The sequence below is a fragment of the Pseudorasbora parva genome, chromosome 17 (assembly GCF_024679245.1).
Source record: "Pseudorasbora parva isolate DD20220531a chromosome 17, ASM2467924v1, whole genome shotgun sequence".
In the NCBI taxonomy this organism is placed as follows: Eukaryota; Metazoa; Chordata; class Actinopteri; order Cypriniformes; family Gobionidae; genus Pseudorasbora; species Pseudorasbora parva.
Window position 1 is genome coordinate 44,554,369 of NC_090188.1, and position 14,499 is coordinate 44,568,867.

Sequence of the window (14,499 nt, forward strand, 5' to 3'; positions counted from 1 at the left end):
CACTGCTTGGGCTTCTGCTTTACATACAGAATATATCCACACACATACACTCACATGTGAAAGTGTTCATATCTGACCTATTTCAGATGAGGAAGAAACAAATCACACACACACACACACACCCACACACACTGTGATTGTCTGTCACCAGAGCTGGACAGTAACTCGGCACATCTGGAAACTTTAAATTTAACATCACTCCATCTGAAAGACAAATATCGTACTTTTTACTCCACTATAAAAAAAAGTGGAAAGTCGTTTCTGTCGCATCTTTGAAAGTCAGTGGATGATTTTTTTCTTCTTTAAAAGGTGTTTGGGTTTTTGCAGAAAGCCTTTCAGGAATCACTCTTGTAGAGTCTCGTGAAGTTCAATGATTTCACAGCATTTATTAAACACTGATTTATAGTTTAGAGCAAAATGGAAGAAGACGGATGTCCAAATGCTCATTTAGTGGAGTATTCACATAAACAAAGTTGATTCTGTCTTCAGTGAAGGTGAACAGTGTGAGAATATCAGATGTGTATCAGTGTATTGGATCCGTGCATTCGGCCTTAAAGTGACAGCAGCTTTGTAACTTTTCTACAAGTATTTAAATGAGTTTAAGTTAGTCGTCTGCTAGTGTGTCAGATGGAGCGTCACTGACTGGCTTAAACCATGATGGCATAATGTGCATTTATACAACTATAATACAATAATGCGGCGACATAAAGAAGGGCATTTACTTTTGATACTGAAGTACTTTTGAAAACAAGTACTTTTACTTAAGTAAAAATCTGTTTTTACAACTTGTAGCAGAGTAATATTTGACCAGAAGTGCTGTTACTTTTACTCACGGTACATAGATGCCTCATTCGACCGATCGGCGCCATCCGCACAGGCACTAATGAGGCATCTATGTACACATATCTATGATTGGGCCGGATTTTGACCTTCTCCGGCGTAATGGACTTGGAAATACTAGATGAGATTTGCATGCTATGAGGAAAAAAAAACACAAATACTGTTCGGTTTTTTGCAGAATCCAATCGTTTTGTGTTTTAAAACATCAATGTATCATCACAAGCCACAGGGTTTCATATGGATTCGTATGGGTGTGTTTTTAACTCTCAGTGGCTCTCATAGAAAAAAAAACATTGACATGCATTATACGGCAACAGTTGGATTTAAAAATGAACACAATTCATTTGTGTTCTACTGAAGAAACAAACACCTACATCTTGGATGTCCTGGGGGTAAGCAGATAAACATCACAGCTTCATTTTTGGGTGAACTAAACATTTAAACTAATTTAAATACATGTATAAAAGTTACAAAGCTCTTTAAAGCGGTTTACACACCCCACAAGGACAATGATAACACCACGCAGCCACAACAACCACTGTTCACGGACACACTCCCAGCTGAGCTCTGCCCACAGAGCTCATCACAGATCGACTGATGGATTAGAACTGATCCAAGATTCAGTGACACAGATCGAGGCACTGAACCGTAACATCTCACCCTGGACTGCGGAGGCGCAGGAAAGAGTCGGCATCCTCGGGGTGAGAATGGGAAACTATTCCGCATTCTGAAAATGAAGCTGGACGAAATGTCCAGGTCAATACATGGACTGGATGAGCAACAACCCCCCTCATCAGACATGTTGTTCCTCTCTCCAGCACCCCCACTTCTGAGCTTCTCAGAGACAATGGAGGAACTGGTTTATGCTGGAACTAGACTATCACACTCGATCGCTGTGAGCCAGATATCAACAAAAAAGTGTTAAGCCCCACAACCACCAAAGCCTGAGGTAATCAGCACATCCATGAGTTGCTCTGGGCTCAGTCAGATCAGACCACAACCCCAGAAGGTTAGTATGTCTGATTTCAAAGCAATTAACGGTACATTTTTAGAAGAAACAGCACAGCGCCTTAAAACATCAACCTGCGCCCTTGACACACTCCCAGTGCCGCCGCTCCCACCACGAGCATCCCGCGCTGTGCGTAGGGCACCAAGTGCTGAGGGGGGAACCACGAGAAATTTTTGTCAGAAATTGTCCAGAAACTGTTTTACAGGTCCATTTACAACCCTATAAATTGTCCCTAGGATGCAATGCTCTGTTTTTGCCTTATTTGGAAGAGTCATGAATATTAATGTGGAGCTCTGCTCTGATTGGCTTATTTCAGCAGCTCACAGCAGTTCAGCGAAGCGGCTCGTGAGTCCTGACAGAACACAGACCGACTGAACGACACTTTAAGCAGAACATCTCAAATGGAGATTAATAAAATACAGCTTACTTATTTATTGGTGTTTACAGATCATCTGAGAGAGAGAGAGAGAGAGAGAGAGAGAGAGAGAGAGAGAGAGAGAGCTTTCACATGGTTGCCAGATTGGACATGTTAACGTAAAACACCTGATAGTATACGTGTTCTTTTCACAGAAAAGCTGTTTGGGGGATTTAAATGACTGAAATCTGGCAACCGCACGACCGATCTTTCTCAAACGAAAATCAGTGATTTAAGACTCTCCTTTTTTCATCAGCGATATTGTATGTTTATATAACGTTAGTCACAATGTAGGCTAACGTTACGCAGTGACTGTGATGTACTCTGAAATACAAGCATGCAAAAACATCATACTTAAGTTCTCAAAAATATAACTATATATATTTTTACAAAATGAATAGCCTTGTCTAATGACTGTCGTTTTACTTATGGTGGAAAGGTGACGTTTGCTAGAAGGTTTGAGTGAGCGATCTGTAAGCAAAGTATCTACGGTTGTATTTTTTAATACAAAATAATATTCCCCTTTGTCAGCTTCCTGATCAGATCAGATGTGCTCCAACAGAAGCCACATTTACATCTGACTCAAACACATCTGTTTCTCTGAGCATTCACTGAATGAGCTCTGAGCACTGTACGGCCCACTGATACCCCTTTTCCACCAAGGCAGTGCTGGTGCTAAATCGGAGCCAGAGCCTAGTTTCAAATCGGTTCTTTGTGTTTCCACAGCCAAAGCACCAGCTCCGAGCCAGGAAAAGTGGTTCTTAAGTAACACCAAAACATTGCTGGGCTAGAAGTAAGAACCGCTTGCGTCACCGGCTGGGGGCGGCGTTACCGTGATCAACAAGATGAACACAAACCTGTGACCGCCATTTTTTCAATAGCAGCTAATCAAGCTAACAGCTGCTGGATTGTAATCTCCGTCTATACAAATCATGGAGAGCTGCACGAATGCGTTGGATTTGCGGCGTTTTAATGCTGATGTAGGATCATAAAGCCATGAGCCACTGAGGGAAGGCTTGTTCGAGATGCATCGGCGCACGCTGTGCAAACTGATTGCGTATGACATCAAAGTAGAGCGAGCGCCAACGACTCCTTATGCTTTTGAATCGCTCACGCGGTGTTTTAATATCATACACGGATCGGTCTGCGCAGCGCCGATGCATCTCGAACAAGCCTGGTGTGTTTGTATTTCCCGCTGCCTCGCTAGCATTGCTAAAACGCTAGCGAGAAAGATGAGACGTATACAGTGACGTAAGACCTAGCTCTGCGGTGGCTCTCTTACATGTGGAAAGCCAAACCGGTTCATAAAGGCTCTCAAGTCGAACCAACTGAGAACTCACATTAGCACGGGCTCTGAACTAGCACTCGGTTCATTCTGGTGGAAAAGGGGTATGAGTGCACCTTATCTGTGCATCATCTCTTATTCTTTTAAAACTGATTTAGTTTACCTTTGTTCTTATCTTTGGTTATTATTATTGTATATAGATATAATTTTATTTTTTTACCCAAATTTAAAATCAGGCAGATAGGGATTTATTTTTTATTTCTATTTTCAGAATCAACTTTGTTTATGTGAATCCTCCACTAAATGAGCATTTGGACATCCGTCTTCTTCCATTTTGCTCTAAACTATAAATCAGTGTTTAATAAATGCTGTGAAATCATTGAACTTCACGAGACTCTACAAGAGTGATTCCTGAAAGGCTTTCTGCAAAAACCCAAACACCTTTTAAAGAAGAAAGAAATCATCACTGACTTTCAAAGCTGCGACAGAAACGACTTTCCACTTCGAGGACCTTGATAGAAATGTAGTGGAGTAAAGAGGACGATATTTGTCTTTCAGATGGAGTGAAGTTAAAGTCAGAAGTTTCCAGAAAAAATAACACTCCAGTAAACTGCAGATCTTCGGAAATGTGTACTGAAGTAAGACTCGAGTAAATTTACTTAGTTACTGTCCATCTTACCGTACATATATTCTCAATCGTCTTTAATGTAATTGTGTTAAATTAGTTAAATGTCCAAATAGTTCAGTTATAAATAAAATTGATGTTTAATTATTCACTCAATATTATTATTATTATTTATTAAGAGTTAATCAAGTGTAAGAAATGATATTCAGTTGGTTTTATTATGCACTAAGGAATGTGTTTTTACTACAGTTTTTTAGAATGGTCATAATACTGTATACCTGAGTGAAACGCTTCACAAACAAGAGCAAATGTAGGGGCGGGGCTTGATTGTGTCTGTGGGGAACTGATTGGATGGCGGTGGTCTGCTATTGGCTGAGCTCATGTGAGTGACAGGTGGCCCCGCCCTCATCATCAGAGAAGAGATGAAGTCTGACTTTTTTGCATGATGAGAAAAAAAAGCGAGATGTAAACTCAACATTCAGGTGGGAATTCAAATGTTTGAGGAAGAACATGAGAATTATGAGGTGAGTCATTCTATAATTAGGGGCACATTTCATATCTGTGGACTCAATTATCAATTTTACCAATTTTTCATTAACTTTTCACAACAAGCAATGATTGCTTTTATATCAGGGGACATTTATTATTCATTTAATACAAAAATCTTAACAGATACCTATCTTTTGTCTTGCAAAAATACCATATTCTATACTGGAATTAGCTGTTTTTGTGCTGTCCGATTTGGCAAATGTGAGGTTTTGATCTTCAGATTAGCACTAAAATGCATGTTTCTGAATATATCTCTTATAAATATTTGACCAAAATATTCATTAAAATATGAGAGAGGTGTTTTTAAAAATATTTTGCTCATGCATCTACATTATATCATCCATTTTGTGTGTGTCCGAGAAATCAGTGTCAACTGTGTTACTCCCGATAAAACCCCCTATAAATCAGAAATGTTTTTTTCCATAGACAGTAAAAGAAATGGACCGAGCGTTCCCATTGACGTCAACGGCGAAATAATGAAGTCAACCTAGGGGCACTCACTTCCTGATGGCGGAGCGAACTGCGCAGGCTCAGACTGAGCTTGAGGACGTAGATGTGACGTGAGCCTCCTGTCTGACAGCTGTAGGTCTTCTAGTAGATGTGGAAAGTGAAATCTGAATCCCGTTGTTTAAATATTTTCTCCCGTTGCTTTTGGCTCACTATGGGCTTCTCCCCATTCTTCTCCCTTGACTTTATCAGACTTTATGTCTCCACGTCCCCCCGACGGCCTCATAGACAGTAAAGATTGCCTGCGAGCGTCTCCTCAGGTCTATACGGTAATTTCTCAACTGTGCGACAGAGTCGCGTTGGTTATGACGCAATCGTTAGCCTATTTTTACAAAAACAGCTTCTGCGGGGCGATAGTGTAAGATCCAAGGTAACGGAGCCTTTCATGCATTGTCGTGTTTCTTTAGAAATAAACAATGGACAAATGGAGTCTTTAAACGTCTCAGATGTAAAGTTATTCACTGTCAAAGTGACTCAAAAATGAATGGGAGTCAATGGGATGCTAACAGCAGGTGATGGCTTGGTTAGCAATGGCAGCCCCTAGGGGTGGAACGCTTTCTGAGCGCTAGATTAGCCCCTTGGTTTTTTCCAAAGTCACATGTCCGACATCAAATGAAGTCATTCCTTTTTTGAGGTAAATTTGAAGACAGTGTGGTAAATTATAACTTCTCCTCTTCGATATATGATATTATTGTCGGTACATAGAGTAGGTTAATTGACCGTCAACTGTGTTATCAACATATTCTGGTAAATTTGCGTCACATGTTATATTTATAAATATGTAGAGAAAGAATATAAAAACATAAATTCATCCAGGTCAATTACCAACTAATCCACGGCTAGCAGTTTACACAAGACCCAAAAATGGCTGAAATGTCAACTGTGTTACCCATCAACTGTAACAGTTGACAGGGATTCACATGGTTGACAATTTAACTTAAATTTTGTTAATTGCTTGTACTTATTTTTGTTGATTTAAAAAAGGAAGTTATAATTTTTAAGAGAGTTTTCTCTTTTCCTTCTGTCATTGGTGTCACTCCTGTCAATATTTTACTTGGTCTGTCAACTGTGTTATGTGTGGTTATGTCATAAATCTTTTAAATGTGAACTAAACTGCCAGAAAAATAGATATGGATATGTATTGTGATGAGAATATTGGTAAGGGTAAATAACATAAAATTCACCATACTGTGGATTTATGACACAGCATTTGTCCATAACACAGTTGACAAAATAATTAATCAAATGTTGATTTTCATTAACATTTAAAAAAAAGTAATTAGAGCTTAAGCTTGCCAAATAATTCATTTAGCCCATTGAGGGCATATATTATTCAACCACCTAGTTGATTGATCGAAAAATAATACACATTTTCTGACTTTTTGGCTGACCTGAAATGTATGCCTAAATATAATGACTCAGGTATTGCTCGTCGTTGTGAGTTGTGAGCCCAGAATTGAGAGAAAAGGACAGAACTCCGACATATAAACTCATCATTTTGAGGGGGAAAATCCCTAAATGAATCCCAAAACATCTGTTTTTTGGGACGCAACGGTTGCTGAGGGACTGTGGTAACCATGGCGACCGCTATACGGCTGCGCGTGAGCCTGTCCAGCCGCGGCTTCCGTAGCCCGTGTGCGGAAACCCCGCGCCATCAGATGAGCGACGATGAAGTGAAAGACACACAAGATGGCGGCGATCGGTGGATAGACGAACATTCACGTAAACATTTAAGCGATCCGAGCAGATTAATGCGCATTCGGCGTCGCAGCTGAGAGCCGGACGCAGTTAAACGAGACGGTAAATTGATCACGCGGGAGTCTGAGGGGGAAAGGTTTGGCTAATTCTACAGGTAAACTGATTTTGTGAGCTTAAGATGAACGATCGGAGAGATTAAACCGAGTGGTCAGATCTAAATAAACGTTGTTATAGCCGTTCGGCGACTCTCAGATAACGTTACGGTGTTTTCCAGAGGTCAGCGCGGATTAGTGAGGTAAAAGTGAGTTTAGTGCGGTAGGATGACCGGTGCCCGGCGGTGTGTATGACAGTGTTAGTTCCCCGAGGTTTTCTGAGGTAAATATGCGCCAGGGCTGCTAGTGTCGGATAAGGAGAGCCGTGTTTGGGTCAGCGAGGGGAAGATGAGCGACACCCGGCGGCGTGTGAAGCTGTACACGCTGAATGAGGACCGGCAGTGGGAGGACCGGGGCACGGGACATGTGTCCTGCTCCTACGAGGACACGGAGGCGGAGAAGGAGACATCCCTCACGGTCACCGCGGAGTCCGACGGTAAGAGCTCCGGTACCGAGAGACGGAGGCACGGGACCCGAGCTGCTCATCTCATGAGTGTGTGTGTGTGTGTGTGTGTGTGTAGGGTCACTGCTCCTGGAGTCCAAGATCAACACCAGCACCGCGTATCAGAAACAGCAGGTACAGCAGCTTCATCAGATATCAGCAGTGTCATTATTCAGCTATTATAGTGTCAGGTTAAGTGTGTTTGAAACCTGTGATGCTTTTCTCCTCAGGACACACTCATCGTCTGGTCCGAAGCGGAGAACTATGACCTGGCTCTGAGTTTCCAGGAGAAAGCCGGCTGTGATGAAATCTGGGAGAAGATCTGTCAGGTTCGTTCCTCACGCTTATTCTGACCGATAAATCGCAGACTTCGACTACATTCGAAAAGCAGAAGAGTATACAGCCTTAAAGCGTTAGTTCAGCCCTAAATGTAAACTCTGTGATTAATTCCTCCTGTGGTTGGCCAGCCGTCAGACCTCCGCTCATCTTCACACACAGATGAAGATATTAGTGTTGAAATCCGATGGCTCAGAAAGGCCTTCATTGACACCAATGTCATTTCCTCTCTCAAGACCCATAAAGGCACTAAAGACGTCGTTACAAAGCCCATCTCACTACAGCGGCTCTACAATCATTGATGAAGAGGCCAGAATAGAGTTAGTGCGCAAAAAAAAAGCAAATACGACTTAATTCACCAAGTTCTTGTCTTCTGTGTGGGCTCTGCCGTGAAGCGCGAGAATATGAGGAGAGGAGCTTTGTTTACGGCAGGGGTGCCCAACCTTTTTTTAAACAAAGATCTACTTTTCAATTAGTCAGTGTGTCGAGATCTACCCTGGTTAAACTCAGATTAGCCTACTAGCATATACTCTTGCTATGCTTGCCAAATATTTATATTAAAGCTCCTAATTTCGTTGCTGTCAATAATGTTATAAGTCACTTATAAGTAATTAGTTAATGATTAACTCATCGTTAACAAATCATGACTTTTTTATAACATCAATAAATGGCATTTTAACATTTGACAAATGTGCTGTTATCTTAAAATAATTAAATCATTAAATAAATTAAAGCATGTTTGATGCGTTATTAGATGATACTTTATTTATAACATATATCATTGAAGTATTTTTGTCAAAATTGTTTTAGTATCATCTCAATAACCAATGGTTAATTATGATCAGGCCATTAGTAAATGATCAGCATAAGCTGGTCTGTGTTCAAAAGCACACAAATGCAGCTCTGATAAAACAGAATATTTATCTAAAACTGAACAGCAATTGATTTGTTTTAAGGGGACAATTTATAAATGACTTAATAAGCAGAACATTTTAGCATATTACTTATTAATAATGTATGAATGTATAATCACGGTTTGTAAATGATTAGTTCATAATTAACTAATAAGTGACTTATAACTGAACATTATTATTAATTGTTAAAAATAAAGCAATGCTATTGGTCACCCTTTACATCTGTCAGTGGATTTGACAAATATTTAACCAATGAAAAGCGCTTGTGTTAAATCTCATTACTCTACTGCAGTGCTTCCCAGCCTTTGGAAATGTTCTTCATTTTGTGGCACCCCTCGCAGACATTACACTAGGGGTGTAAGAGGACACATTGCTCACGGTTCGGTTGTATCACGGTTTTAGGTTCATGCATTTACTAGATCAGTAAAACTACAAGATATTTTTCCTTGTTTTGTTGAAAATAAAATCATAATGAAGAGAGTTTCTGCTTAAATCAGGCAAAATGATCTGCCAATAGAGTGAGGAAAATAATCTGATTTCTGATTGAAATCTTGTTTCTTGTTTCCGTCCCAAACAGAAATAAGATTATTTTTCTCACCCCATTGGCAGATCATTTTGCCTGTTTTAAGCAAAAACTCATTTTGATATTTTTCCCCAGAAAACAAGAAAAATTATGTTGTTTTACTGATCTAGTAAATGCATCTTGACATAAGAACTTTTAGATATTTGGACTGGAAACAAGGAAAAATAGAGCATTTTTTGCTGTGTGTTGATGTGTGTATGTTGATTTATATGTGTGTGTGTGTGTGTGTGTGTGTGTTGTGCAGGTGCAGGGCAAAGACCCGTCGGTGGAGATCACACAGGACCCCATAGATGAGTCTGAGGAGGAGCGTTTCGATGAGATGCCTGAGTCGGCTCAGCTGGTGGAGCTGCCTCCCTGCGAGCCGGAGCGTCTGGAGGAGATAGCGGAGCTGGTGACGTCCGTGCTGTCCTCACCCATCCGCAGGGAGAAGCTGGCCCTGGCCCTGCTGAGCTCAGGCTACATCCGTAAGCTGCTTACGCTCTTCCGCTCGCTGGAGGCCTCGGAGCACCGGCAGGGCCTGCTCCAGCTGTACGAGATCCTGCGGGGCCTGCTCTTCCTCAACAAGGCCTCGCTGTTCGAGGTGCTGTTCTCCGACGACTGCATCATGGACGTGGTGGGCTGCCTGGAGTACGACCCCGCGCTCCTCCAGCCCAAACGCCACCGGGACTTCCTCACCAAAACAGCCAAGTTTAAGGAGGTGATCCCCATCACGGACTCAGAGCTGCGGCAGAAGATCCACCAGACCTACCGCGTGCAGTATATCCAGGACATCATCCTGCCCACGCCCTCCGTCTTCGAGGAGAACTTCCTGTCCACGCTCTCCTCCTTCATCTTCTTCAACAAGGTGGAGATCGTCAGCATGCTGCAGGTGCGGGTCACTTCCTGTCACGCTTACGACTCTCTATCACCATGCATTACACTGCCAAAAATGCTCTTCTTACTTAGTATTTTTGTCTTGTTTCTGGTCAAAGAACGTAAATAATAGACGAGCAAAACTAATTGACTTGTTTTGGGAAAATAACTCAAAATGAAGAGAGTTTTTGCTTAAAATAAGATAAATAATCTGCCAATGGGGTGAGAAAAATAATCTTGTTTTCTGTTTGAATTAAGATTATTTCTCCTCACCCCATTGGCAGATTATTTTGCCTGTTTTAAGCAAAAACTCTCTTCATTATGATTTTGTTTTCAACAAAACAAGAAAAAATATCTTATGTAATTTTACTGATCTAGTAAACGCATCTTGATTTAAGAATTGTGAGATATTTAGACTGGAAACAAGACAAAATTACTGAGTAAGAAGCATTTTTTGCAGTGTATTTCCATCAGTCATATATATAACACCCTTTTATCTGCAAACAAACCTTCAGCCTGAACACACATTGCTGCCACAAGGCCTACATATTTATTTTTTCACTCATTTATGTCGTAATAATGAGGTGTCATAAAACGACATACAGGAAGGTCTATAAATATTGGGACATTGACACAATTCTAATCTTTTTGGCTCTATACACCACCACAATGGATTTGAAATGAAATGAACAAGATGTGCCGTAACTGCAGACATTTAGCTTTAATTTGAGGGCATTTACATCCAAATCAGCTGAACCATCTCACAACAGCGGCTCTACAATCATTTATGAAGAGGCCAGAATAGTTTGTGTGCAAAAAAAAGCAAATACGACTTTATTCACCAAGTTCTTGTCTTCCGTGTGGGCTCTGCCGTGAAGCGCGAGAATATGAGGAGAGGAGCTTTGTTTACGGCAGGGGTGCCCAACCTTTTTTTAAACAAAGATCTACTTTTCAATTAGTCAGTGTGTCGAGATCTACCCTGGTTAAACTCAGATTAGCCTACTAGCATATACTCTTGCTATTCTTGCCAAATATTTATATTAAAGCCCCTAATTTCATTGCTGTCAATAATGTTATAAGTCACTTATAAGTAATTAGTTAATGATTAACTCATCGTTAACAAATCATGACTTTTTTATAACATCAATAAATGGCATTTTAACATTTGACAAATGTGCTGTTATCTTAAAATAATTAAATCATTAAATAAATTAAAGCATGTTTGATGCGTTATTAGATGATACTTTATTTATAACATATATCATTGAAGTATTTTTGTCAAAATTGTTTTAGTATCATCTCAATAACCAATGGTTAATTATGATCAGGCCATTAGTAAATGATCAGCATAAGCTGGTCTGTGTTCAAAAGCACACAAATGCAGCTCTGATAAAACAGAATATTTATCTAAAACTGAACAGCAATTGATTTGTTTTAAGGGGACAATTTATAAATGACTTAATAAGCAGAACATTTTAGCATATTACTTATTAATAATGTATGAATGTATAATCACGGTTTGTAAATGATTAGTTCATAATTAACTAATAAGTGACTTATAACTGAACATTATTATTAATTGTTAAAAATAAAGCAATGCTATTGGTCACCCTTTACATCTGTCAGTGGATTTGACAAATATTTAACCAATGAAAAGCGCTTGTGTTAAATCTCATTACTCTACTGCAGTGCTTCCCAGCCTTTGGAAATGTTCTTCATTTTGTGGCACCCCTCGCAGACATTACACTAGGGGTGTAAGAGGACACATTGCTCACGGTTCGGTTGTATCACGGTTTTAGGTTCATGCATTTACTAGATCAGTAAAACTACAAGATATTTTTCCTTGTTTTGTTGAAAATAAAATCATAATGAAGAGAGTTTCTGCTTAAATCAGGCAAAATGATCTGCCAATAGAGTGAGGAAAATAATCTGATTTCTGATTGAAGTCTTGTTTCTTGTTTCCGTCCCAATCAGAAATAAGATTATTTTTCTCACTCCATTGGCAGATCATTTTGCCTGTTTTAAGCAAAAACTCATTTTGATATTTTTCCCCAGAAAACAATAAATTTTTTGGCATTTACATCCAAATCAGCTGAACAGTGTAGGAATTACAATAGTTTGGATGTGTGCCTCCCCTAATATTAGAGCCTTAAAATGATCAAGACGCTCGTTATCAAGACATCTTATGATCTTACATTTAAGAAACTGATCCGCTGGAGTGTTTATTTTCACACTTGCTCCAAAACACATTGTACACTTCACACACACTTATAGTCGTTTATAGTCGCAAATTCGAGTGCAATGGCCGAGCCCTGATATTGTGATGTTAAATGTAGGGTTTATCCGTTGATTTAGACGGAGGTGGATCTGAATGTGGGTGTGTTGTAATATTAAATGATTGGATAAGACTAGCCTACGTCATCAGAGAGAGGTCAGCTGTAGAAGTTTGAAGACGTTAGATGAGTGTGTGTGAATGATCTCTGTTCTCTCGTGTGTGTGTGTGTGTGTGTGTGTGTGTGTGTGTTTCAGGAGGATGAGAAGTTCCTGACAGAGGTGTTCGCTCAGCTGACAGATGAATCCACGGAGGACGACAAGAGGAGAGAGCTGGTACTACACACACACACACACACACACACACACACGCCAATCGCACGCACAGGTTTTCACGCCTGTCTCCTCTTCCTCCGCAGGTCAACTTCTTCAAGGAGTTCTGTGCTTTCTCACAAACTCTGCAGCCACAGAACAGAGACGCGTTCTTCAAGACGCTGGCCAATCTGGGCATCCTTCCTGCACTGGAGATTGTGATGGTGAGTGACTGCTGAGTGCATCGATCATCATAAAAGTGAATCTATCATCATAAAAGTCCATCCATCCATCATAAAAGTGCATCTATCATCATAAAAGTGCATCTATCCATCATAAAAGTGCATCTATCATCATAAAAGAGCATCTATCATCATAAAAGTGCATCTATCCATCATAAAAGTGCATCCATCCATCATAAAAGTGAATCTATTATCATAAAAGTGCATCTATCCATCATAAAAGAGCATCTATCATCATAAAAGTGCATCTATCCATCATAAAAGTGCATCTATCATCATAAAAGAGCATCTATCATCATAAAAGTGCATCTATCCATCATAAAAGTGCATCCATCCATCATAAAAGTGAATCTATTATCATAAAAGTGCATCTATCCATCATAAAAGTGCATTTGTCCATCATAATAGTGCATCTATCCATCATAAAAGTGCATCTGTCCATCATAATAGTGCATCTATCCATCATAAAAGTGCATCTGTCCGTCATAAAAGTGCATCTATCCATCATAAAAGTGCATCCATCCATCATAAAAGTGAATCTATTATCATAAAAGTGCATCTATCCATCATAAAAGTGCATTTGTCCATCATAATAGTGCATCTATCCATCATAAAAGTGCATCTATCATCATAATAGTGCATCTATCCATCATAAAAGTGCATCTATCCATCATAAAAGTGCATATGTCCATCATAATAGTGCATCTATCCATCATAATAGTGCATCTATCATCATAAAAGTGCATCTGTCATCATAAAAGTGCATCTGTCCATCATAAAAGTGCATCTATCATCATAATAGTGCATCTATCCATCATAATAGTGCATCTATCCATCATAAAAGTGCATATGTCCATCATAATAGTGCATCTATCCATCATAATAGTGCATCTATCATCATAAAAGTGCATCTGTCATCATAAAAGTGCATCTGTCCATCATAAAAGTGCATCTATCCATCATAAAAGTGCATCTGTCCATCATAATAGTGCATCTATCCATCATAATAGCGCATCTATCCATCATAAAAGCGCATCTGTCCATCATAATAGTGCATCTGTCCATCATAATAGTGCATCTGTCCATCATAATAGTGCATCTGTCCATCATAATAGTGCATCTGTCATCATAAAAGTGCATCTATCCATCATAAAAGCGCATCTGTCCATCATAATAGTGCATCTGTCCATCATAATAGTGCATCTATCCATCATAATAGTGCATCTGTCATCATAAAAGTGCATCTGTCCATCATAATAGTGCATCTGTCCATCATAATAGTGCATCTGTCCATCATAATAGTGCATCTGTCATCATAAAAGTGCATCTATCCATCATAAAAGTGCATCTATCCATCATAATAGTGCATCTATCCATCATAATAGTGCATCTATCCATCATAATAGTGCATCTATCCATCATAAAAGTGCATATGTCCATCATAATAGTGCATCTGTCCATCATAAT

At 39.7% G+C, this 14,499-nt stretch overlaps 1 protein-coding gene across 2 annotated transcripts in view; it reads left to right on the plus strand.

The window, feature by feature from the left end:
* The first annotated feature begins 6,879 nt into the window (after nucleotides 1-6,879).
* Nucleotides 6,880-14,499, plus strand: part of ppp4r3b (protein phosphatase 4, regulatory subunit 3B) — a 33,866-nt gene continuing 26,246 nt past the window's right edge. The window contains exons 1-6 of one of the 2 annotated variants that reach the window (XM_067422631.1): nucleotides 6,880-7,516; nucleotides 7,602-7,657; nucleotides 7,753-7,851; nucleotides 9,600-10,223; nucleotides 12,737-12,814; nucleotides 12,898-13,014. In XM_067422631.1, coding sequence (XP_067278732.1) covers nucleotides 7,369-7,516; nucleotides 7,602-7,657; nucleotides 7,753-7,851; nucleotides 9,600-10,223; nucleotides 12,737-12,814; nucleotides 12,898-13,014 — 1,122 coding nt within the window. In that variant the 5' untranslated portion in view covers nucleotides 6,880-7,368. The remainder of the gene's footprint in view (nucleotides 7,517-7,601; nucleotides 7,658-7,752; nucleotides 7,852-9,599; nucleotides 10,224-12,736; nucleotides 12,815-12,897; nucleotides 13,015-14,499) is intronic. The other variant, XM_067422632.1, reaches the window with a different exon arrangement.